The 23324-nt window shown below is 35.1% G+C and overlaps 1 protein-coding gene across 1 annotated transcript in view; it reads left to right on the forward strand.

Moving 5' to 3' along the window:
- HOMER1 (homer scaffold protein 1) overlaps positions 1-23324 on the forward strand; it is a 64600-nt gene that overhangs the window by 15338 nt on the left and 25938 nt on the right. Inside the window, exons 2-5 of the mRNA XM_015816427.1 lie at positions 2584-2740; positions 5981-6112; positions 14835-14927; positions 18867-19006. Of these exons, the coding sequence (XP_015671913.1) occupies positions 2584-2740; positions 5981-6112; positions 14835-14927; positions 18867-19006 (522 nt within the window). The remainder of the gene's footprint in view (positions 1-2583; positions 2741-5980; positions 6113-14834; positions 14928-18866; positions 19007-23324) is intronic.

Here is a 23324-nt window from a genome sequence, read left to right on the forward strand (position 1 = left end):
GGTTTAATTTGCTGCTTCTGTCTATAGAAGGATGAGGTAATCCCCTCCCTTCTCATTTTGGGAGGCTTTTTGCTTCTTGAAGAACTTTTCCAGGAAATCAGATATAAAATAGGAGAGAGAAGATCAAATTCCTCATCCAGTTTCAAGCACACTGTTCACTGTTGTGCTGGTTAGTGCCTTTGGACTTTGGCTGCAAGTAGCTTGGGCTGGTCAACAAAGTGTGACCAGCCTTTCTTCTGTCGGGTTAGAAGGCTTTCCCCGAATTGATGAAATGACCGCCGTTGTTCCAGAATTGTCGGGGCACCTGTTGTGATTCCTCGTCAGCCAGTGGACCCGGCAGCTGAGTCTGGGGAATCAGAGGAGGAGAAGGAGGGGCCTGGAGTGACATCAGAGTCAGAGGAAGGATCTGATAAGCTCCAAGACTTACAGTCTGATGAGGAGCCTGGCCCCTCTACTCGTGCTAAGGCTGAGACATAGCCGTGCTGGGAGGCTGAGTTGGACAGTGATGATTCACAGCTGAAAGATATCCAGGATGCTAGTAAATGCCGGCAGGCAAAGAGAGTCAGACAGAAGAATGCAATGGGGGGCTCCAAAGGCAAAGGGGAAGGTATTATGAAGCCACGCCTTGGCTGCATAATAAAAGGGAAGGTGTGGGAGGTGCTGAAGGCAACCATTTGTGTTAAGGAATCAGATTTCAATGAATTGTGTTTTGTTTGCCTTTGCCTTTGAACATTTACTCAGGTCTATAAATAATAAAAGGGGATTGGTTTTTTCCTCGGTTCCAGCCTGCTTGTTGGAAGAGAGATTTCTCCTTGTGAGCTTAACAAAGACTCACGTAGGCTGGGACAGAACAGTACCCTTCTTTTCTTCACCACCTCTCTGGGGTGACTTAGACCCATTTAGGGTCCCCTGGAAGGGCGAAACTAGCCACGGGGTGTGGAGGTCCGCAATCCCGTGACCAGGCGCTACGGCGCAAAACCAGAAGTCTCCTTAAAATTACTTCTTATAGGCTAGAATAGGGGGGTCAAACTGCTGGCCCGCAGGCCGGATGTGTCATGGCAAAACCACACCCATCCCATTGCCGGCAATGGAAAAAAAATCACGATACGTCACGACATATCATGTGACATTGCGAGTTTGACACCCCTGAGCTAGAACATCTGAAAGGCAATAGTTTGCCTGTTTTGTTTTAAAATAAGCATCTGCATTGAGATGCAGATCTACTTTGCATTTTGCTGAACTCCTGGCGATTTCATGGTTATGTCTATGCCATAATAAGTGGCTTGATATTGGGTTTTTTTTTCAAGATATCTTTTTTCTTCTTCTAAGTCTAGCTTACAGAGCTGATATTCTCTCATTGTCCCCATCCAAGGATTATTGGGCCTAATCTATTTCACTTCCAAGGATGGCTATCTGCTATCTGATGAAGCTCTAAAAGAATGTAGTAACTCTCCAAGCTAATTTAATGGATCTTTGTTGTAATTCATAAATGGTTACCACTTAATAAACCACCAGCTTTGAAATCTCTGTGCACATATGAAAGTGATTAAGTTAGATGAAAGCAAATATGCAGTTGATCATTAGCTACAAGACTACTTGTGTTTAGATCAAACTGTGAGTCTTAATGAAGATTATCCCTTTGTAAAAAGACCTCTTTAGCTTTGTAGGGTCTAGCTACTCCTACAGGTTCTCCAGATCCTTAAGCCTATAAGTTCAGAAATAAGGTTGAGAAGGATACCATGAACTAAGGAGAGATGTCAATGGACTACTGGCCATCCTATACTCCATGCTGCAGTAGGAGAAGCTGTAGGCCAAGCCCTTTTAGTTTTCTTAAACATGTTTGGGATCTGTTTATTTCTTCATTTGTTTTTCCATTTTCTGCTGATGGTATTTCCAGCTTTTATTGCTGAAAAACATATTTTTGATATTTGAAAATGGATTAGTGTGAAAATATTGAAGGGTTCTTTATCAGACGTCATTCAGATACTTTTAAAAAATTCCCCAACTCTCTGGGTGACCCCAACACTTTACAACACAGGGAGCATAGCAAAGGGAATGTGTTCTATTAACAGATCGGGAATTGATATTATTGGATTCTTTTCTCCCACTATCAGCATGATCAGTCCTTGTAAGCATATTTCACCAATAAGATTGATAATGATCAGAAATAGCATAATATTATTTTAATAATAATAAATTAAATAAACCAGAATAAGTCATATAATTAGGTGACCTTTAATTGAAAACGCAATATTGACAGCCCATATTTAAAGAAGCTGACAGATGGAGGAGGGTAGAGGAGGAGGTGGTATATCAGTAATGCCTCTATATTTAGATACGTCTCCTTTATTTGACTGTACAGCTGGCCACTCAATTTATTTTAATGGACTTGCAGTTCTCTGAATACTTTTCATGTGCTACACTGAAATCTCAGTCTATACATATAAGTCTTAGGAAGGCAAGTTTATTACTGATGCAAAGTGAAATCATTAGTAGGATCCAATGGATGAAATATTCCAATGACCCGTGTACAATCATACTACGTCCAAACCAGATCCATCACTTTTACTTTCTGCCCTACAGGGAGCAACCCATTTACAGCACCCGAGCTCATGTCTTCCAAATTGATCCAAATACAAAGAAGAACTGGGTTCCCACCAGCAAGCATGCTGTTACTGTGTCCTATTTCTATGACAGCACAAGAAACGTCTATAGGATCATCAGCTTGGATGGCTCAAAGGTAAGCTCCTTGATTGTTTAAGCCAAAATAAACTAGAATTGCATTACCTTTGAAGCATAGATGCCTTCCTTTCAACATACTTCAAGGTATTTCACTGATATGTGATCCAGAATAATACAACAGTTGTTGGAAGTTGGCTTACAAAATCATACTTTGTTAAAAATGCTTCTATCTGTGCTGATAAACCATTGACAGATGTTCAAAAAGGCATGGCTTGCTTGTTTTTTGTATGAGGAGAAATTCAGCATAAAAAGAGAAGAAGCTAAAAACTGCTGTTTGAAATGATAATGTATATCTGTATCCAAGTAGTCATATTTTTGTTGACTTAATTCTTAACATAAAATAATTTATAATAATAGCCAAACAGGAAAGGAACTTGGAAATGTGATATTACACCATATGGAGAGAGATATAGTTTGTAGCTCCATTATACAAATGTGTGTAAATGTTTAGTTGTAATTAGAGGTGTGGTCCCTTACAGGAAAAGAAGACTTTTATTTAAAAAAGGCATTTATGAAAAAAAATAACAATTTGCCTGATCATTTGGGATAGCAAGTCAAGTGAATAATGACATTATGTTCTACCCATTCATTTCTTCCCCATTCAGTGTTCTTGCATTGTAATCTACTTAAATAGGTTGTATGTAGATACATGTACAGCTCTCCAAAATTCATCCTTTTTTCACTAGAACAGGGAATGATAGGAACAAATTCCATCTTCCTATCCATTTGAATATTTTAAAATGTTAGCCATGGATATGATGTACAATTATAATTTTAAAATGGAATTTAAAATTTAACACAAGACAAGAGTAACAAAATACAAAATATTATATCTGTCAATAGCCGTAAGGGGCGAATGTAAAGGACCAGTGATTGTTGTTTAACATTCTTATTTAGGTCATTTGCCTGTAGTAGAGAATTGGCTTTGGACCTGAGCTTCTTAAAAATGAGGTTGATTTTTTTTTACTTGCATAAAAAATTAAGTTGCTGGATTCTCAATATTATGGGAGACCAGTGTTCTTACAGTATACCAGTTCAATTAACGAAATTTTCACTGATGCTTGTTAGTATGGGAAAAGCAGTATTTTAAGGATATTGATACTAATATACAATTTCATTGATGTATATGAAAACTTAAATAATTGGACAAAAATGCAGTGTTTCATACAAAAATTAGTTTATGCAATTATTATAGCACCAACTACTGAATGACAAAATGCAAAAAGCAAAAAGTATTCCTTCCTTCCTTTCCCCAAAAATGATAGCAGCTCCTCATGTGGACAAAGAAAGCTACTTTCATTGTGAAAAATACCAATACATGTTCATTAAGGTTTCAGGGTGTCAGTGATATTTATCCCACTTGAAAAGCCATTCCTTGAAATAAGCTGCATTTTTTGAGTTAGAATGCACTGAAAATCTCCAGTTCTGCTGAATAGTCATGTTTATGTTTCTGGGATAAGCATGATTCTAATACTATGGAAGGTGACCTTCGGCTTAAGAAACTGATCTGCCTATAGGTATCAACTTCCCACAACTCTGATCTAATGGCAGACTCATTATTGCTTTAAAATTAGCCTTCTTTAATTGCTGCATTTTATTTGCGGTACATTTTGGACCATTAAATATATAAAACCTTCAAATAATTGCAGAAAAGCTCCACAGTTAATGGTTCTGGGTGAAGGGTTTTTAGCCATAAACCTGTTCCCTAAACTGTTGTTAGCCTTGTTAAAGAAAAAATTATAACTTCTCCCCTATGGGATAAAAGCCACATGAAGCCAGAGCCTATAAGATATACAAACAGCTAAAAGGTCTAGAGTCCAGGGGTAGGCAACCTTGGCTCTTTTATGACTCGTGGTCCACGAGTCATAAAAGAGCCAAGGTTGCCTATCCCTGGTCTAGACAAATAGTGTGAGAGAATAGTGTGAGAGAATCCGATAACATCATTAATAAAGCTGTTTTTAGGTCACTATTTGTGGCTTTAGATGGAAAAAGCTTAGACCTAACGTTCAAGAGTTAATCAAAAAAGTCTCCTTAGTGCCATAATTGTACTATGTGTTTCTTTTTGTCCTTGGGCAAAAATATGGCCAGAGTTCTCTTAGCAACTCATTTGGGCTACTATTGTGCCTTTAAAACTATCTGTAGATGGAACAATGTATTGAATTCAAGCTGGCAGCTTCGACAAAACAGTTACAGTATCTTGCGAGTTCTGAATTATAAAGTGAGTAAGAATTAGTCAAGCATCTGCACAGTCCATTTTTCACTTACTGTCCTTTTCTATTTAGTAGCTTTTATTATTTATTGAATTTATATACCGCCCTATCTCCCTTACGGGACTAATGGAATTAATCTATTATCATACAGTATCCATTATGTAGCATGAAACAATGCACTGGAAATTCTTTTCAAAGGAGAGGTACAATTCTTCAATTCCAATGCAAACATATTTACAGTTTGCAAACTCATTTTAGTAAGTTTAGTAAGTTTGTTTTAAATGTTAACATAAAACACTAAATATAGTATACTTTAGAATGATGATAAATACTGGCAGAAAGATGAAACCTCTATTAATGTACCTATTTGCTAAGTTGGCATTAGATACAGGAATATCCTGGAAAAAAAATGAATGAACATAAGAATCAGATCAGACCAAAAGTGCAGTACTCAGTTATGTTTCACACTGTAGTCAATAATACATTTTGAATAAAAAGAACTCTTCTCTGAAGTATTCAGTCGTTCTTCATGCAGTTATAAACATATGAAGAAAATAATACCTATCTCCTGATCTTTGTTGTCATCCACTCCCCTACTCTTCACATTTTGAAAGTATCTAATAGACAAGTCTGTGGTACCAACATTCTTACTATGATCACATAAATTTTGAAATATTTGGTCACTCTGCAGATAATGAAAGGGACAAGATGCAACCCCAGATTCTTTTCATGTAATAACAACATAATGACAATTGAAAAGAGTTTATACAACATAGAATCAATTATCTTTGCTGACTGCAGTTGATCACAAGTTTCCCACCATCCATTGGCAGATTCTATTTCAACTTGCTAATGGAGCAGAGTATATCTGTGAATATGTCAGTTTTGAATATGTGCTTAAGTTTTTAGAAGGTGATTCTTTGGATGGCAAAATAGTCTGAAACTTACTCTGTTCTGCAGCAGCCAATTAACACTCCCCAAATGGCTTTATGATTATGTTTTATTTATAATATTTTTTCTGTGTACAGGCAATAATAAATAGTACCATCACTCCCAACATGACATTCACAAAAACATCACAAAAGTTTGGTCAATGGGCAGATAGCAGAGCAAATACTGTTTATGGCTTGGGATTTTCCTCTGAGCATCATCTCTCAAAGGTAGGTATTTCCACCAGGTATGTGATTGCTTGGAGCTAGGAAGCAACAGGTCAGAGTTATGCAAAAAGATAAATTTTTATAACACTCTTAAAAAGTTAATGCAGTTTACTTTTGAAAATATATTATCTTCTAAGCAAAGACCTCTTAAGTAAACCTTGAAGTTGCATGTCTTCCTCCAATTCATATAAACAAAATTTAATTATGGTTTGGGAATAATAATTCCAAATATTTCTCTGATATATGCTTCTCAAATTTTAAAAAAATATTCCTTCTTGACTGTGTTCCAAAACTGAACTTGATTGCTAAAACAAACAACCATATATAAAATGATCATTGGCTATTAACATTCCAGATTAAATTTAGAATTCTTAAAGGCTTCTGAGCTTTGTGTTTGGATCTAGGCTGTTTTCCTCCATGTGGATGTTTTTATGCTTGACATTTCAGAGTTTTGGATAGCCGTTTGGGATGTTTGTGTAGATGAAAGCACCGTCACATCTTATTAGCATGATGATAATAATTCGGAAAAACTGCCCTTGTGTGTATGGAATGGATGTTCTTACAATTTTTGTAAACCGGTGCCTTGTTTGTTTGTATCACTGCATTCATGGTGTCCGAAACTAATTCTTTTAGTTATGTATACCTGTTTTAATCACTTGCTATATTCAGTTTTCTGCCATGGCTGAACAGAACGTAACACTCAAAACTCAATGAAAAGTTCAGATTGGCTTGGGAGTTGGGACTAATGTTATCCTTTAATTTTCCATGTAATCTTGTTCAGAAAATTTGTAGGCACTTATAATGTATCAGATATGGACAGATATAAGTTTATTCCCTGAGAAAGAATACTTAAAACGTCCAGATGAATATTTGCTTACTTTCATTTCAGAAACTCCCATATATAGACCAAAGTAATAGTAAAGAGAAGATTTTAGCTGTATTTGCAAGAGAGCTTTTACAGGAAGCACTTACTAAGTTAGAATTTAAACTTATAGCTTACTCTACAATTATAGTATGTTATACAATTGTAATCCAAGATCTAGAAATATAGGGGAAAAAATTATAGTAGATCAAACCGCTTATACATTATAAAAGTATTATTAGACTGGCATTTTATTTTTCCTAACAGGTTTGTTTTGTTTCAACTGTTTTTCAGTTAGTTTTTCTATACATTCGCTGCTATTTCAGATCCTAACAGCATTTACAGCACTGTACTACCGTATATATGAATTTGGGGGAGGCAGTTGCCTTGTTTTTCATTTTATGCTTGTTTATATTTAACTCCTCTTTATTATATTTAACTGCCTCTTTATTAGATGTCCTTACAGCTTCGAGAGACCCTTTCAAAATGCTTTGCTGTTTCACATCCTAATTATTTATGAACAACTTAAAAAGCATTAGTCCCAATACTGATTCTAAATGGATCCAATTATTTCCACACTTCCATTGTGAAAACTAATTACTTTTTACTGATTGTTTTAAAATCTTTAATCAGATAATGTTGTTGATCCATAGAATCTATAGCCATTTAATGATCCACACTGATCTCTTTATCCCCTAAATTGGCTCAGGATCATTTGATGAGAAACTTGGTTGAAAGCTTTTTATAAAGCTGATCATACAGTGTCCTTGTTCACATTATCAAAGAACTCTAAAAGATTAGTGATACAGAATTAAATTTGAACAAGCTAGGTTGATTCTTCTTCAGTTTTGTTTTTAATAATATTATTCAACAAATTATCAAGAGCTGATGTTGAACAAATTGGTCTATATAATTTAAGCAAGGTGGACAAAATTAATTGATTTTCTTGTAATAATCTAAATAAAATTTTAGTATTCCCTATTTTACTATGTTATTCAGTGGCCTGGCTGCATCTCTTTATTGTTTCCCTCTTTTAAACAATTTAAAGAGTTTTGATTGTTGCTCCATTCTTTTGGCATTCCTTTGTTCTCTTTGAAGTTTTTAGTTCTTTGAAATGAGTGTAGTAATAATAATAATAATAATAATAATAATAATAATAATAGTAATAATAATAATAATAATAATAATAATAATAATAATAATAATAATAATAATAATAATAATAATAATAATAATAATAATAATGTTGGAAGGTATCTTGGAGGTCATCTAGTCCAACCCCCTGCTCAGGCAGGAAACCCTATACCATTTCAGACAAATGGCTGTCCAGTCTCTTCTTAAAAACTTCCAGTGTTGGAGCATTCACTGCTTCTGGAGGCAGGTTATTCCACTGGTTAATTGTTCTAATTGTCAGGAAGTTTCTCCTTTGTTCTAGGTTGCTTCTCTCCTTGATTAGTTTCCATCCATTGCTTCTTGTCCTGCCTTTAGGCCCTTTGGAGAATAGCTTGACTCCTTCTTCTTTGTGGCAGCCCCTGAGATATTGGAACACTGCTATCATGTCCCCCCTCATCCTTCTCTTCGTTAAACTAGACATACCCAATTCCAGCAACTGTTCCTTATATGTTTTAGCCTCCAGTCCAGTAAACAGTTTCCTTAACAGTAGTTGTTATAATGTCTTTGACTAAAATTTATCTTTCTTGACTTAATATATAACTTCACTGAATGACTCTCAAAAATTTTCAGAAGATTTCTAATGATATGCTGCAAGTCATCCTCTTGTCTTCCAAGGTCATTACAAGAATTGATCCTTCTTATATTTTCTTTCAATGATAATTTTTGAAAAAGAGTTGAAATTGAATATGCTTCTTTGGAATCTTTCTTTCTTTTAATTAGTATATACAATACGTTTATTATAATGGTGGTCTAAATCTCACTGTATTCAATAAGATTCCATTTTGTATTAGCTCCTAAGAGTATCTATTAAGAAAATGCACTCATCTGTGGCTCCCTGATTTTATTCTCCATCTCAAAGTATATTGAGAAGTTTACTATTAGCATCAGAATTACTAATGGGATCCATTATTATTTATTCACACCAATTATGTAGAGGAGTTTGTCTTTTTGAAATTTCTAATTAGTTTGATCTTTATGTCCTCTTTAATTATCCTGCATTTATGATTTTTTACTATTATTCTAGAGCTTGTATCAGATCATCAGGTTTCCATTGTATCTACTGGAGTACTCGGGATCTTCAGTTTTGGCTTGATAGTTACTAATATTAGCAGAGAAACCATATGCAATGTTCCTTCCTATTTATTATTCTTTTTTTTTTTGACATGTATATTGCCCCTTGGACCTCATTCATAAGTTATCACATCTTGCTGTATTCTTGTGACTTAATTCCATCATGCTTCTTGTTAGGACTATCAGTAACATTTTCACTCTCCTAGGCATAATTTTTTTCTGAATCAAATATTTCATAGTTCTCTGCTTTCTTCTAGGTATCTGTCTAAAACCGTTGTTAGGATCTTGGAGAAGCAGCAGGACAAATCTTAGCTATGAATTGTTTAGAATTCAATAGAAGAGACTATATCAAAGCCAACCTGGAAATGCTAGGAGTTCTTAGCCTTGATAAGAATTCTAGGAGGGATTCAGATTAGAGAACCCTGAATTACCTTGTATAATTTTTATTTGGAAGAAAATTAAATATTTTTGCATACTTTAAAATATGATTAGAAGTAAATTTGGGAACAAGTTTATTTAAAAAAAGTATATTGAATACAAATGCAGGTAGTCCAAGCTTAGCCACCATTCAAACTTATGATGGATCTTCCCAGAGCTATAGCCAGTTTTCAAAGTTCCAACTACCATCATGTGATTGTATTTTGGGCACGTGACAACCATCAGTTCACAACTATGGCCGTTTTCAGCATACCCATGTGACCACAATTTTTGGTATTATTATTATTATTTTGCTGGTTTTAGACTTTTACTTTGCTTGGGGAAAACGGGTTTGCTTAGGGATCACAGTGTTCACTTAACAATTGTGTCATATGTTTAACAACCACTTGAAAAAGATCCTAAAACCAGGCACAGTCACACGGTGACCTTCATGACAACTACTATGAATTATGACTGTAATTCTGGGTTCAATTACAATCATAAGTCAAGGATTACCTGTAAGAATTTTGTGGCACCTTAAATATTAATTAATCAGGCACACTGTAGGTTAACTGTTATGCTTGTTATACATGCATTTTTAAGGTATCACAAAATGCTACAAACTATTTATATACCTTGTATTTACTGATTAGGTATTCCCTTCACTACCTAAAATATGTTTGTAATATAATGCACAAATCAGATTGCACTAACCACAAATTACTTATGGATGCATTTCTGAATGTTGAAAGAGTAGCTGCCATACTCTCTGAACATATCTTGAAATGGTTAAGGCATGTAGTCTTTCCAGAGAGAGGTATGAATTTTAGAGGTGTGACTTGATGTTAAGCTTTCAGTTCCAAAGAAAGTATTATACCTGGGATTTATTTATATATTTATCTGAGTTGCCATGATAAATAGCTCCATGGTTTCATGCAGTTCCAAATAATTTTATAGTGTCATAAAGGCAGTCCTTGATTAACGACTACTTGTTCAGCAACCATTCAGAGTTAGCAGTGGTTCTGCACAAGGAGATTGAAAACAGATCCTAGTAGTTGCAGTGTTTACCACATATCCCAGACATGTGATTGTGATGGGCACATGGCAACTGGCTCGCAATTACAACAGTCACAGCATACCACGGTCACATAGTTGCCATTTGCAACCTTCACTGCCGATTTCTGCAAGCAAAGGCAAAGGGAAGGCATTACAATGGTGATCATATGACCCTGGGATTTGCTTAACAAAGGCAAATGGAACTGCTGCAACTGCCATTGTAAGTCCCAATTACAGCCTTTAAGCAAGAACTGCCTATAATTCCAAAAAATTCCACACAGGCCACTCTATAGAGTATTTCATAAAAGTGTAAGGATGGTAATAACTATGTATCCTTTGTTGTCCTGTGCTCCCCATATCCAAGTGTAAATAATATATAAGAATTATTAACAGCCAGAGATACGTAATTAGGAGTACTGATAGGCATATATATTAGACCATGAATTCCGAAAAAATATCTTCCCACCATCCATAATGATTAGAATCAAAGATTCTGTTTCTCCTAAGGAGCCTTTCTCCAAATAAGAAAGAAAAGTTTTGGATTCAACACAAAGGATTGTGATTTATATCCTCTGAGTCAAAATGATTTTAAACATACTGTGTACAGGAATGTCAATAACATTCAGAATGCTGTGCTCAAAATAAATGATTAGAAAGCTGAAGTTTGAAAATGAATGGTTAACATTGTAAAGATGAAGAAAAATCTTGAACATTCAGCAAAGTACAAGAAAGTGTTCTTATTAATTTCTGGGTCCTGCAGAAATTGCTGAATTAAGACCAACTTAGCCAGTGTGAGATATGTAGAAAGAGGTCCAATATACCAGTAACTAAACCAAATAGATATTTTTTGGCAACAAAGCATATTCCAAAATAAATACAGATGGTTGTCAACTTACACCCATTTATTTATGACCGTTTGACGTTACAACAACACTGAAAGTTTTCACACTTACGACTGTTGCAGCATCCCTGTGGTTACATGATCAAAATTTGACTGCTTGGCAACTGGCATGTATTTATGACAGTTGCATTGTCCTGGGATCATGTGATCACCATTTGTAACCTTCCCAATGGGCTTCCGATAAGCAAAGTCAATGAGGGGAGCCAGATTTGCTTAATGACATGATTCATTTAACAACTGTAGTGATTCATTTAACAACTATGTCAAAAAAGATCATAAAATGGGGCAAACTCATTTAACAACTGCCTTGCTTAGTAACAGAAATTTGGGGCTCAAATGTGGTTGTCGAGGACTACCTGTACTGGTTATGTCTGGCTGACTTCAGTCTGGTATATCAATCTAAATAGAAATATAAAGCTTTATCACACAGAGATTGATGATAGAATAGTAACATTTAGTTGAAACCTCTACCTACACATCTTTGTCATCTGAAATAGCCTCTACATTTGCAACAAATAATCAGCACATAAAGGAGAATTTGTTTTATTCTTTGAGGCCAAGGTATTATACCAAGGATGCTTTATTCAGAAAAAGTGCTACACAGTGCATATTGTGTTAACAAAAGGTAACCTCCACCCATACACATGTGAGCTGCATCCATTACCAAACCTATGAGGTGCACGTTTATACATGAGAACTGCTTAAAGTGCCCTGGTAAGAAAACATTCACAGCAAACTGAATTGACCTAAGCGGGAAGAGGGGAAAGAACCAACTAGGAACCTTCTGGCATAGTAAACCGTTTCTAGTCAGGACTACATCTCAAAGATAGTAGAGCTGCCATGCTGACCTAAGAAGAAGGGATAAATAATAAGGTCACCCAGATGGTTTTATCAAAACTATTCCAGCCTCATGCTGAAATTTACGCTGTATCTGCCCTTTTCTTTGTCTTGTCTTTGAAATGTGGTGGGCCAAAGTTATATGAGTTGCGGTTCTGCTTTTGCTCTCAGGACTGTTCAGAAAGCTGCCAATGCTTTGCTGGAAGTCCCAGGATACATTTTTGTTGTTTCCATGCCTCATAAAATTATGTTGTATCTTCAAAGAGATTTGGTTGCTTTAGATTTTGGCCACAACTATATTCATTCCAATGGCTTGATCTGCTCTGGCTAATTTTACAAAAGAACAAAAAGGAGAGGGAAAAGTCCAAAATATAAACAAAAATGATCTTATTGGATCTCACTGGAACTGATTCTATCTCTCTCTCTCTCTCTCTCTCTCTCTCTCTCTCTCTCTCTCTCTCTCTCTCTCTCTCTCTCTCTCTCTCTTTTATATATTTGTTCATAGATGTTACTCTAATAAGCACCAAATGTGTAACCTCAAGAACTTAACATTCCTAAATGTTCAATATCGCATATGTTTACTTCTGATGTAGATAAAAAGTAAAACAAAAAGATTCTCTTCCAAAGAGAAAATAAAACAGAAATTATTTTATCTAAAATGTTGGTAAATTAGTCAGCTGGAATAGTGGCTAAGAGGAGCTGTTGTGATTTATACTGCCAAAGGGTATTGGTGACTGCTAGGGCAAAACTCTGAAAGGGAAAGCTATGTTCCAGATCAAAGATAGTTGCTGAATGTCTCCATTTTTAGCCTGTTAGAAGTGAAACTATTCAATAGTAAAATCTACTTAATTTCTTTCTTTTTTTCTTTCAGTAAAGCTGTCTTATTTTTTGCCCCATAGTATTCTATGGCCATAAATCTGAGACGGAATATTTCTTAATCGGGAAAGTGTTTCAATGCAGGATATTCCTGTTCTGTTTTGTTATATTGTCTAAATGTTTTCCATTTCTGATCCTAAGAGCCCAAATCAATTTTAGGACAGGGTACTATATGGCATACAAGCATGACACTGTGGTACATCTTTTCAGCCAATGTCTCTTAATTGTCTATAGATTTGGTGAAAATAAAAGTTTTGTTTGTGTTTTTTGCAATTGGTGCAATGGTCATAAGGGAGATGACTCTGAGATGATCTTGCAATGATTGTAATTTTGTAGGTAACTAACCCTAACACTTTAAATAACTTTAATTTTAATCCTCCTGTACTATCTGTGAAGCAAGGTGTTGTCTGATAATGTAGAATATTCTTGAGCAACTCTCAATTTCTTTTTATTAAAGCCCAAACTACAATAGACAGCAGGTGACATTTGTGGAGTGATCAGTAAACAGTTTTATTTCAGTACAGCCCAAATCAGTAAGTAGGCAGAGATGGGTGACAGCCATACTTGGCCATTCCGGACTATCTTTCTTGTAGTTTTCTAATTCAAACGTCTGGGCCAATGTGACTTTAAGGCAATGACCAATCATATGTCCTTCCCATCTATTTATGCTTTCTAAGCATAGATCTTCCCTGTGCAGTTTCTTTTCCCTCTTATCTGTGACTAGTTACAATGGCTAGAGTTCCAAAGGTGCTTTTTCAAAAAGCAACTGGACTTCGTTTTTTTCCAGTCCAGTTGAAAAAGCACCTTTAGGACAACCATGATCTGGATGACTGAGAATCTCCATAGACAATGGCTACAGAGGCAATGCCTGCAGTAACAAGTGTTTAATCTTTCACTAACCTTCCCCTGTAATGAACACTGCTGCTCATTACAAGTTTTTAGCTTCTTTTAGCTTTCTTCCCCCTTTGCTTTTTCAAAATTTAGCAACTATCACTGATCTTAGATACCATCTTATAAGAAATAGTCATTAAAAAATTGTGAAGCACAGTAAGAAAACCGATTCCAACAAGCAGTTGCATTTAACTTTTGAAAAGTGATCTAGAACATTATTTCTGATTTGCTTATAGATGAGAGCTGTCATTCTTAAGGAGTGATTTATATCTGTAGCCTTTGTGGAGAGTGGTTCTTGTTGGGAGAGTAAGATTAAGTAGTCTTTAAATGATTATTGTTTAACAGTCATGATAGTTATTCATAGTCATATCCAAAAGGCTGATCTAGCTATTGTCATAATGGATCACAAATATTATATTTTGATGTCCCATTTTTTTCAGCTAATTGAGAAATCTTTGTATGGACTATAAGTCTTCTTCCCAAATAACAAGTATGTCTTGATATACCTCCAACTAATGGTTTTATTATATTGGTTACTTTTTCATATTTTTGCTATTTTTTCATGATTTTGTTGAGAGCCTGTGCTGTATGTTGTAAATTTGATAAATAAATAAATGTAATTAGCCAACCTTTGCTTTCAGTTTGCAGAAAAATTTCAGGAATTTAAAGAAGCTGCACGATTAGCTAAAGAAAAATCCCAAGAAAAGATGGAATTAACAAGTACACCATCACAGGTATGTTTGTCCTAGTTTATGATTAAAAATGGGTATAATTTATTTGGAATGTAGTTTTGATTTATCCATTAAATATCAGTTTGGGGGCATTCATCTGCATAGTTTCATGCCTGTTGTACCAGGTACTGTATGTCTGTTATAGATAAAGAGATAATAGCTTTTCACTCTGCAAAAGTTGTAGCAATTTATACATTGGAATAAGCCATTCCTTCTAAACCTTATGGAGATTAGAAGGATCCTTGAATGAATATAGGATGCAAAGAAAAATATTCTGCTTCAGCCTGAATATATAGCCATTATGGGATGCAAGACCTTATTTTCTTAGTTTGCTTCCATGGTGTCCATTGTATGTATCCACAGGGGGGGAATTTGCATGATGATGGACACTTGACAATTCCATTTGTGTGTGCGTGCTATTAATGTACAACATATTAATTTAATGTTTTTGGCTGTTTGGGTTTTTTCCAGTTTTGTATGCTGCTCAAGGACCACTGGAGTGGGGTGGCCAATACATTTAAATAAAATAATAATAATAATAATAATAGTAATAATAATAAAAATAATAAAAATAATAAAAATTAGAATGGGATTATATTGTGATTCTGCACCTGCCATCTTCCTGAGGTTTTGACATTTTTCTGTGCTATTTACTTTATACAAATGGTTCCTTCCTGCCTCACTTCGTCTTGTTCTGATGTTCATGTTACAATGGCTTGCCTTCTTTATCTGTTTTTGTCTTCCTTATGACCTTATAAACCAGCAGCTTCTTCTTCCTTCTCCTGTAATTCTTCCTTTTTCAGTATCCTTATTTCCTCTTACTTCTGATTACTGTCTCATTCTTCCTGTGGATCTTGTTTGGACCACGTGCAAATTGATATTCACATTTCAACAACCTTTGCTGATCTTGAAAAGTCAAGGCAGATCAATCTTATAGCTCAGTGATGGCGAACCTTTTAGAGACTGAGTGCCCAAACTGCAACCCCAAACCCACTTATGCATCGCCGAGTGCCAGATGGGTGTGGCCCATTGGCTGGGTATGGCCAATTGGGTGGGCATGGCTGCGGTGGTAATGGCAGACTGGGTGGGACTAAAAAGTTCAATCAATCAATTCCAACTTTGCAAGATCTTTTTTTTTTTCCGCAAGAAGTTGAAATTGACTGATTGAACCTTTTTTTTTTTTTTGCACACGGCGGCGGAGGCCTAAAGCGAAAAGATTTTATAAAACCCAGCTGAAGGTCTAGGACTGGGGCAACGGCGCGCATGCCCACAGAGAGGGCTCTGAGTGCCGCTTTTGGCACCCGTGCCATAGGTTCACCACCACTGTTATAGCTGTTGGCTAGATTGGGAACTTGTGGAAAAAAATATCATGGAAGTAGGCAATCCATATATTGTTAAGCGGAGCTAAATTTGGTTCCTTTTATTTAATAAAATGTGAGAACTAATCACTGGGGTTGCAAAGCATGCAAAGTGTTTGAAAGAGGGTACTTTGCAAAGCAAGTTAGTGGAAATAAAGACCTGCATTGAAGGAATAAAGGAGCTACATGATTTGCACAGTTCATAAAGCTGCTTTGAAAGCTTTTCCCTGGTTCTCTATACTTATATCTACATGCCGAGATAACCTTTCTGTTAGGATCTCCTGCAGCTGAGCATGCTCAGCCTGGGAGAAAGCTGTGGCTGCTTTAATGCTTTGTAGAAGAAAGGTTTTGTATAGCCACACTAATCATTTTATTGAGACATTTGCTTGAGCAATCACTTTCTTACTAAGTACTATAACCCCAAGGGTGGGTAAATTAATGCAGTAGTCTCTAGGCAATATGTAAACTGTAAGTGCCCTGAGCTTTAATGGATAGCAAATGCCTCAGGCTATTTCTCTTCTTAAAGTTCTAAAAATGACCGGACTGAGAAAAACACAGTATGCCAATTGATTGTAATGGTTTTTTTATTTATTTATCTAAAACCATCTTGCACTTACTGTGAAAGGTGTTATCAAGCATTGTTTTTTAATTTCATTATACTCCATCTGTTTTATTCTATACTTATAGTCTAATCCCTAAATACCTCTCAGATAATAGCTGGGACATAGGTAGGTAACTGTTGGCTGAGTATGTGGTGCCATAAATATTTGCCATTATTTTATATCATAATGGATTTTGAGCTGATGAGCTTTTCCCCACAAAAGTGCAGCACTACTTGATTTAAATATTGTCTTGATTGTCTTGCCCATATAGTATGTTAAATGTATTGTAATTAGACATGTTTCAGCTATTTTGATATTTATTCATACAATAGATGTTTTTGTCACTCTTATTAACACAAGACTAGACTTTAAAAGCATTAAGTTAGTTAAGCACACTGCGTATATTACATAAATGTGTCAATGTGAATATTCTGAAGAGCAAGAACTCTGTTTTAAAAGGATGAAAAATTGGATATTTATAGAATTTTCTTTATAAGAGAAATGATAATCTATACTCAAATATTTGAGGTATGTTCATCTCAAGGTTGAAATTTGGAATATTCATGGCCCAAGTACCTTGCTAATTAGAGAAATCTGAATGCTGGGTATTTCTGTTTTCTTCAGAAAGAAGAAATAAAGATTTTCCTTACATTATTTTTAAAGGTTGAAATTCAGTGCATATGTACTGTAAATTCGATTGATAATTAGTAAAGTCTGAAATACCGTATATTTTCATCTGAACTCATAATTTAAATTGTGACATTTTCTGATCATGGAAATTACCACAAAGATAGATGAGAGTGCCATTAAACTGAAACTGAATTTTATTTATATTTTAATTTATTAATTTTAAATTAAATTTAAGAGCTCTTTTAGGGCTGTCCACTAAAAATCTGCTTCTTCAGACTGAATTCAAAAAGATGCTTCCAAATATTGGAGGATGCAAATGTAAGCAGCTCATCTCCCAGGATTGCAGTTTTTCCTTCCATCTGCCATGTGATCACCATGTGAGCATCCATCCAACCACTTTAAAAAATGAAAAGAAAGACTATGCTATACCTACACACTTTAGGGTACAGTACTATTTTGGATTCCAATATGAAGACCACTGCACGGTTCTAAATTCTATAGGAATATAAGTAGAAAGCCAGTATATCCTCTAGCCCAGTGTTTCTCAACCTTGGCCACTTGGAGATAGGGGGACATAGCTGGCTGGAGAATTCTGGGAGTTGAAGTCCCTCCATCTTCAAGCGGCCATGGTTGAGAAATACTACTCTAGCTCAATTCATGAGGATGTAACTATCTATCTATCCATCCATCTAGAATTGTTTTGAAAGTGCCACATGGAAACAGCAGATGAAAAATTCTAGAAAAGGAAAATCCTGAAATAGTTCCTACTCTTAGACCCCTAAGCTAAAAATGAAGGTGAATGAATTCATTCATCTCTGAGTTTCAGTTGGGAGAACATGAATGCAGGTAGTATATTGGTAGAATATTCCTTTTTTCTACATCGTGAGATTTTTACTATTGCAGTCAAAAATTAGGAGAGAAAGAGATACCTAGATAACAGCGGCAGCTTCACGTTCTTAGGCCCTCGAATGAGGAACTCAGCATTGTGATGCTATGCCACAAATTCTGCCCTTTTGGGCATAGTATGCTCATCATCACAATACACATAGAAAAGGAACCGGCCTTGAATCACAACACCACAACACTGTTGGAATTGCTCTGACCCTCAGAGGCTGCTACATGAAACAGAACATATTTTGGCATAATTAGTTGATTGAAATAATAGATGGGACATGATCTGATGTGCACACAAATAGCTTCCTTTTGTATTCTGCTTTAAAGGTTCAGTAGCATACTGAATACTGATATTTTCTAAGACTTACAATATATTTGATAACTGTAGCATTTTATTTTATATATTGGAACTATATTGTGTAGAAATGAAATATGTAACCATTCCTCTTCTTTTAAAGGAATCTGCGGGTGATATTCAATCTCCTCTTACACCGGAGAGCATTAATGGGACAGATGATGAAAGAACAATGCCAGAAATGACACAAAATTCAGAACCAAGGGCTGAACCAACTCAGAATGCATTGCCATTTGCGCATAGGTACAGATTCCATTCCCACATCCTTATTAAGTAATATGTACGTGTGCTTTTTTGTTAAAGTTGCCTCTTTTTTATTTGGTGAATTTAAAGATCTTGCATGATTGGTGGGCCTATAGTCATGAATACAACTTGTTTTATTTGCTGTTTCTCTACTAAAATGACATGGTTTGATATACAAAAGAAGCTGATATCTTCAGTGATGAGAACTACAGCAGAAAGAAGAATCATAACTCTGCCAGTGTGGGTATTTTTCCCTCCTGTCTGCATTTCTTCTCCTCTGTGCATCTTGGCCATGGACTATATTTAAACAAAGGCTCAAGTGATTTTTTTTTTGGGGGGGGGGGAGTGAAATACATCAGTAAAAGCACTTTATTTCTACTCTTCACGTAGGAAGCAATATTTGAATGCCTGGAATTTTAATACTATAGCTTTAAAAGGGCTTCCTCTGATATTTTATTCAATGTCAGATTGTTAAAATGCAAATAATACTTGCAACAAATCATAGCAGAGTGTAGTGTTCTTATTCCAAGTACTAGTTAGTCATGCTCTTTTCAAGTATGACCCATTTCTCTTTCTCTTGCTCCAATTTGGGTGCTCCATGAATGTGCACTGACCTTTTAGGTACTTGAGAATGCTCCTAAACTCTTTTTACAAATATATATTTCTTCAAATCTTAAGATGTCTCCAAACAGCTATACATCTCTCACATATACATGGTATCGATACCATCCATACTGGATATATCAATACATTGCATGAACCTCTTATTTAGTGGGTGGTGGACACCGATATTTTGGCTTGGAGTGTAGTTTTTAGAGATTCTGGTTTGCATAGAATAGTCTGAGAATGCTTAGTGTGAAATTGGTTTTTGGTTGTGCTTTGGGCAGATTGACCAAAATGTGTCTCAGAACTGATAGATGCTGTCGTTATTATTAGAGAACGTTGCAAGTGGCAAAGATATGATTAGGTTTGGTAACCTAGTCTACAGCTTTTCTGTCACTGTAAAGAGCACTACAGGTAGTCCTCAATGTGCAAGCATTTGTTTAGCTACTGTTTGAAGTTACAGTGGCACTGAAAAAAGTGACTTATGACCAGTCCTTGCACTTATTACTATCACAACATCCCTATGGTCATGTGATCAAAATTTGGATGCTTGGCAACTGGTATGTATTTACAATGATTGCAGTGTCCTGTGATGGGGTGGTCATGTGATCTCCATTTGCGACCTTCCCAGTCAGTTTCCGACAAGCAAAATCAACAAGGAAAGTGAGATTAACTTACTGACTGTCTGATTTGTTCAACTGCAATGATTCACTTAATAGCCATGGTAAAAAAGGTCATAAAATCAGGCACAACTCACTTAACAACCACTTTGCTGAGCAACAGAAATTTTGGCCCCAATTGTGATCGTAAGTTGAGGGCAACCTATATAAGGACCTTGATTGACCAAAGTCATAATGGATGAATGAAATCACTATCTTTAGGAGCATCCATTGATCACAGCAGAATGACTAGGAAACAAATTGCAGACCAAGTGTATGAAGGATGTGCAAATCAAATTAAAAGAAGGGAGACTATATATAATGTACATGTATATATGTGCATTTTTATGTACATACAGTAGTGGCCAAAATTGTGGAAACCTTTTGGGAAAAGTGTACAGTAGAAATGCCACCTTTGGTTAAGTTTCCACCAATTTTTCTTTTAATTTCTTTATAACTTTATAACGTTCTCTTAATAATACTATTTTACATCACTTTCTGGGCAATCGGTCAACTCTTTGCGCCATTACTTTAATTTTATTACGTTTTACAAGCTCACTAAATGAAAGAACACAAAAAAAACCAACCAACTTGATAGCGATCACATAACACACTGACAAATGTCCTCCTCTCAGCTTCAATACATGACATCAATAACTGAATCCTACTATGATCTGATTGGCTCATTGCTCATTGGCTACAATCAGATAAAGGAAAGCTACCTGATATCAACCTAAGCAAGTTGTGCTTCCTTTTTCTGGTTATTTCGCTATAACTTTTCATAGAGTACAGTACACATAATTGAACAAACCTTGTTGCATTACATTCTTGATTAAACTATCTTTCCATTGATATATAATTTTATGGTACTACTCCAAAAAAAAGTGGTGTTATTAGCCATCAAACCTCAAAAATACACTTTTCCCCAAAAGGTTTCCACAATTTTGGCCACTACTGTATATGGATTCAAATGTGCAAATTTTAGTTTTTAGTTACTATATGGTATAAATATTCTTCTGTAGCTTTTTCATGTATGGAATATTGGAAGGAGGTAAAATCATTCATTGTTTCTGGCTATTTGGTTTTCTTCTTTCCCATTTTTTTTAAAAAAAATCTTTAACAATTAATCAGAAATTTGAGTCATGGTTTTTCAATAATGAGAAATGCAGACAATTTTTACTATAATATTGTATCCTGTTATAATATTAATTTATTACAAAGAGTTTATCTTGAATAGCAAATAACCTTTTTGGAGGAAACAAATGTCTTTTTTATAGAAAACCTGGATATTATAAGCCATTGTCTTGAAATAGTTAATATTTTTATAAATGGATTGAGCTTAAACTATGAAAAATATTTTATAATATATAACACAGCACTAAAACATATTTTAAGCGAATCTACTTGGTTAAATTGCTGTATGCTGCTATAGTTCCAAAATAGTAAATTTATTCCAAATGGAAAGAAATATTAAGATTGTAAAATTGTATTGTAAAATTCTGAGGGGATTTTTTTATAAGAAAAATATCCCTTTCAACTAAAGTCAAAAGATTTTTTTCTATTGTGTATTTTTCTAAGAATATTGAACTCTAATTGGAAACTGAGAAGGTTGTCTTCATATCTTTATCAATTAGGTATAAGTAAGAACTATATGTCTCGTTCCATTTCTTTCTGCTTTTTTTGGTCTGTTAAAGGCATATGCACCAGAAAGGCAGGTTATATGTTTTACATATAAAAATAAAAAGTATCTAATACATACATAACTTGAAAAAAAAATTGAGCTTAACAGTTTGGAGGAAGGTGAGACTACATACAGTATGTACCGGTATATTCCCCAAGCTACCCCTCTTGCTTAAATACATTCTCTTTGATTTCTTGATTCTCGGTTTGAGTCTGAATTCCATTTGGAAAAAGCAATGAATAAGGGATGTGTGTCATATTGTTATATATTTCTAATTTCATAATGCCAGATTGCAGAACCTCTAGTTGAAGTCCTGCTTCATTATAATACCTTACCTCTCACCATGCTGACTGAGTTCCTGGGAGAATATTAATGAGATGTCTGCAAAATATCCTGAATTAAAACAATGACTTTGAGTTTGAAATAATTCTTGCAACATGACTAGGACTGGCACTGTTGCTCGGAACATGTCTGTATGGTCACCACTGTTACAAAATTCAAACTTTTTGCACACCCCTAGTTTTAATCCAACAACATCGGGAGAGCACCAAAGTCTCCATCCCTGTCCAAAAGTACAGCATTAGGTATAAGAACCGAGCTGAAGAAAGAAAACTATTGAAGGCCAGTTGTGATTGCAGCTGACATATGGCAAATTGCACATGTCCCTTATTGCACTGATGCCTTTCATCTTGTTTCTGTGAAAAACAGAAGCTAAGCTATCTGATGTGGCTTTTTGAAGCTCATAGAGACAGTGGGGATATTGTTTTAAAGAAAATAGCAACCTTAATTACACCAACTTTCTGTCCCTTCTAAAAGAAACTCTCTGGGGCTTAAACTACATGTTACTTTTTAATTTTAAATGGACATGAGGTGTAATCATGAAAAGTTAGAAGTGTTTTTATAACCATTTATCTTTAGGCTGTAATGGATATCTTCCTGAAGTTGCTCTTTACATCCAAAAATTAACAGCACTTTTTAATGGATCAAGTTTGATTACAAAGGTGTGATTTACAATAAATTTCTCCCAGGCTTTATTTCCTATTCTGTTAATAGCTTTTATTTCTTTGTTTTAAAAAAAATCATGCAATATCAAATGATTTATTTAGCTTAACATCTAAGAATGGCTTTTTATTCTGAGAAAGTGATTAGGTTATTACCATACAAATAATATGTAAATTAGAGAGGAACCATGTAAGATAATTTACATGAAAATAAATGCTTATACCCTTAAAGACTTAGCCAGTTTATTGTTGCACAACTTTTCCATAGGGTACAATTTGTTTATACAAATGCTTTTGTTTAAATCATCCAACAACGCAAAATTCCAAAACATTTTGTTATTATTGGTAAAACATGGGTGATAATCAGAATATTT

The sequence above is a fragment of the Protobothrops mucrosquamatus genome, unplaced genomic scaffold (assembly GCF_001527695.2).
Source record: "Protobothrops mucrosquamatus isolate PMUCROS unplaced genomic scaffold, P.Mucros_1.0 scaffold450, whole genome shotgun sequence".
NCBI classification, from domain to species: domain Eukaryota; kingdom Metazoa; phylum Chordata; class Lepidosauria; order Squamata; family Viperidae; genus Protobothrops; species Protobothrops mucrosquamatus.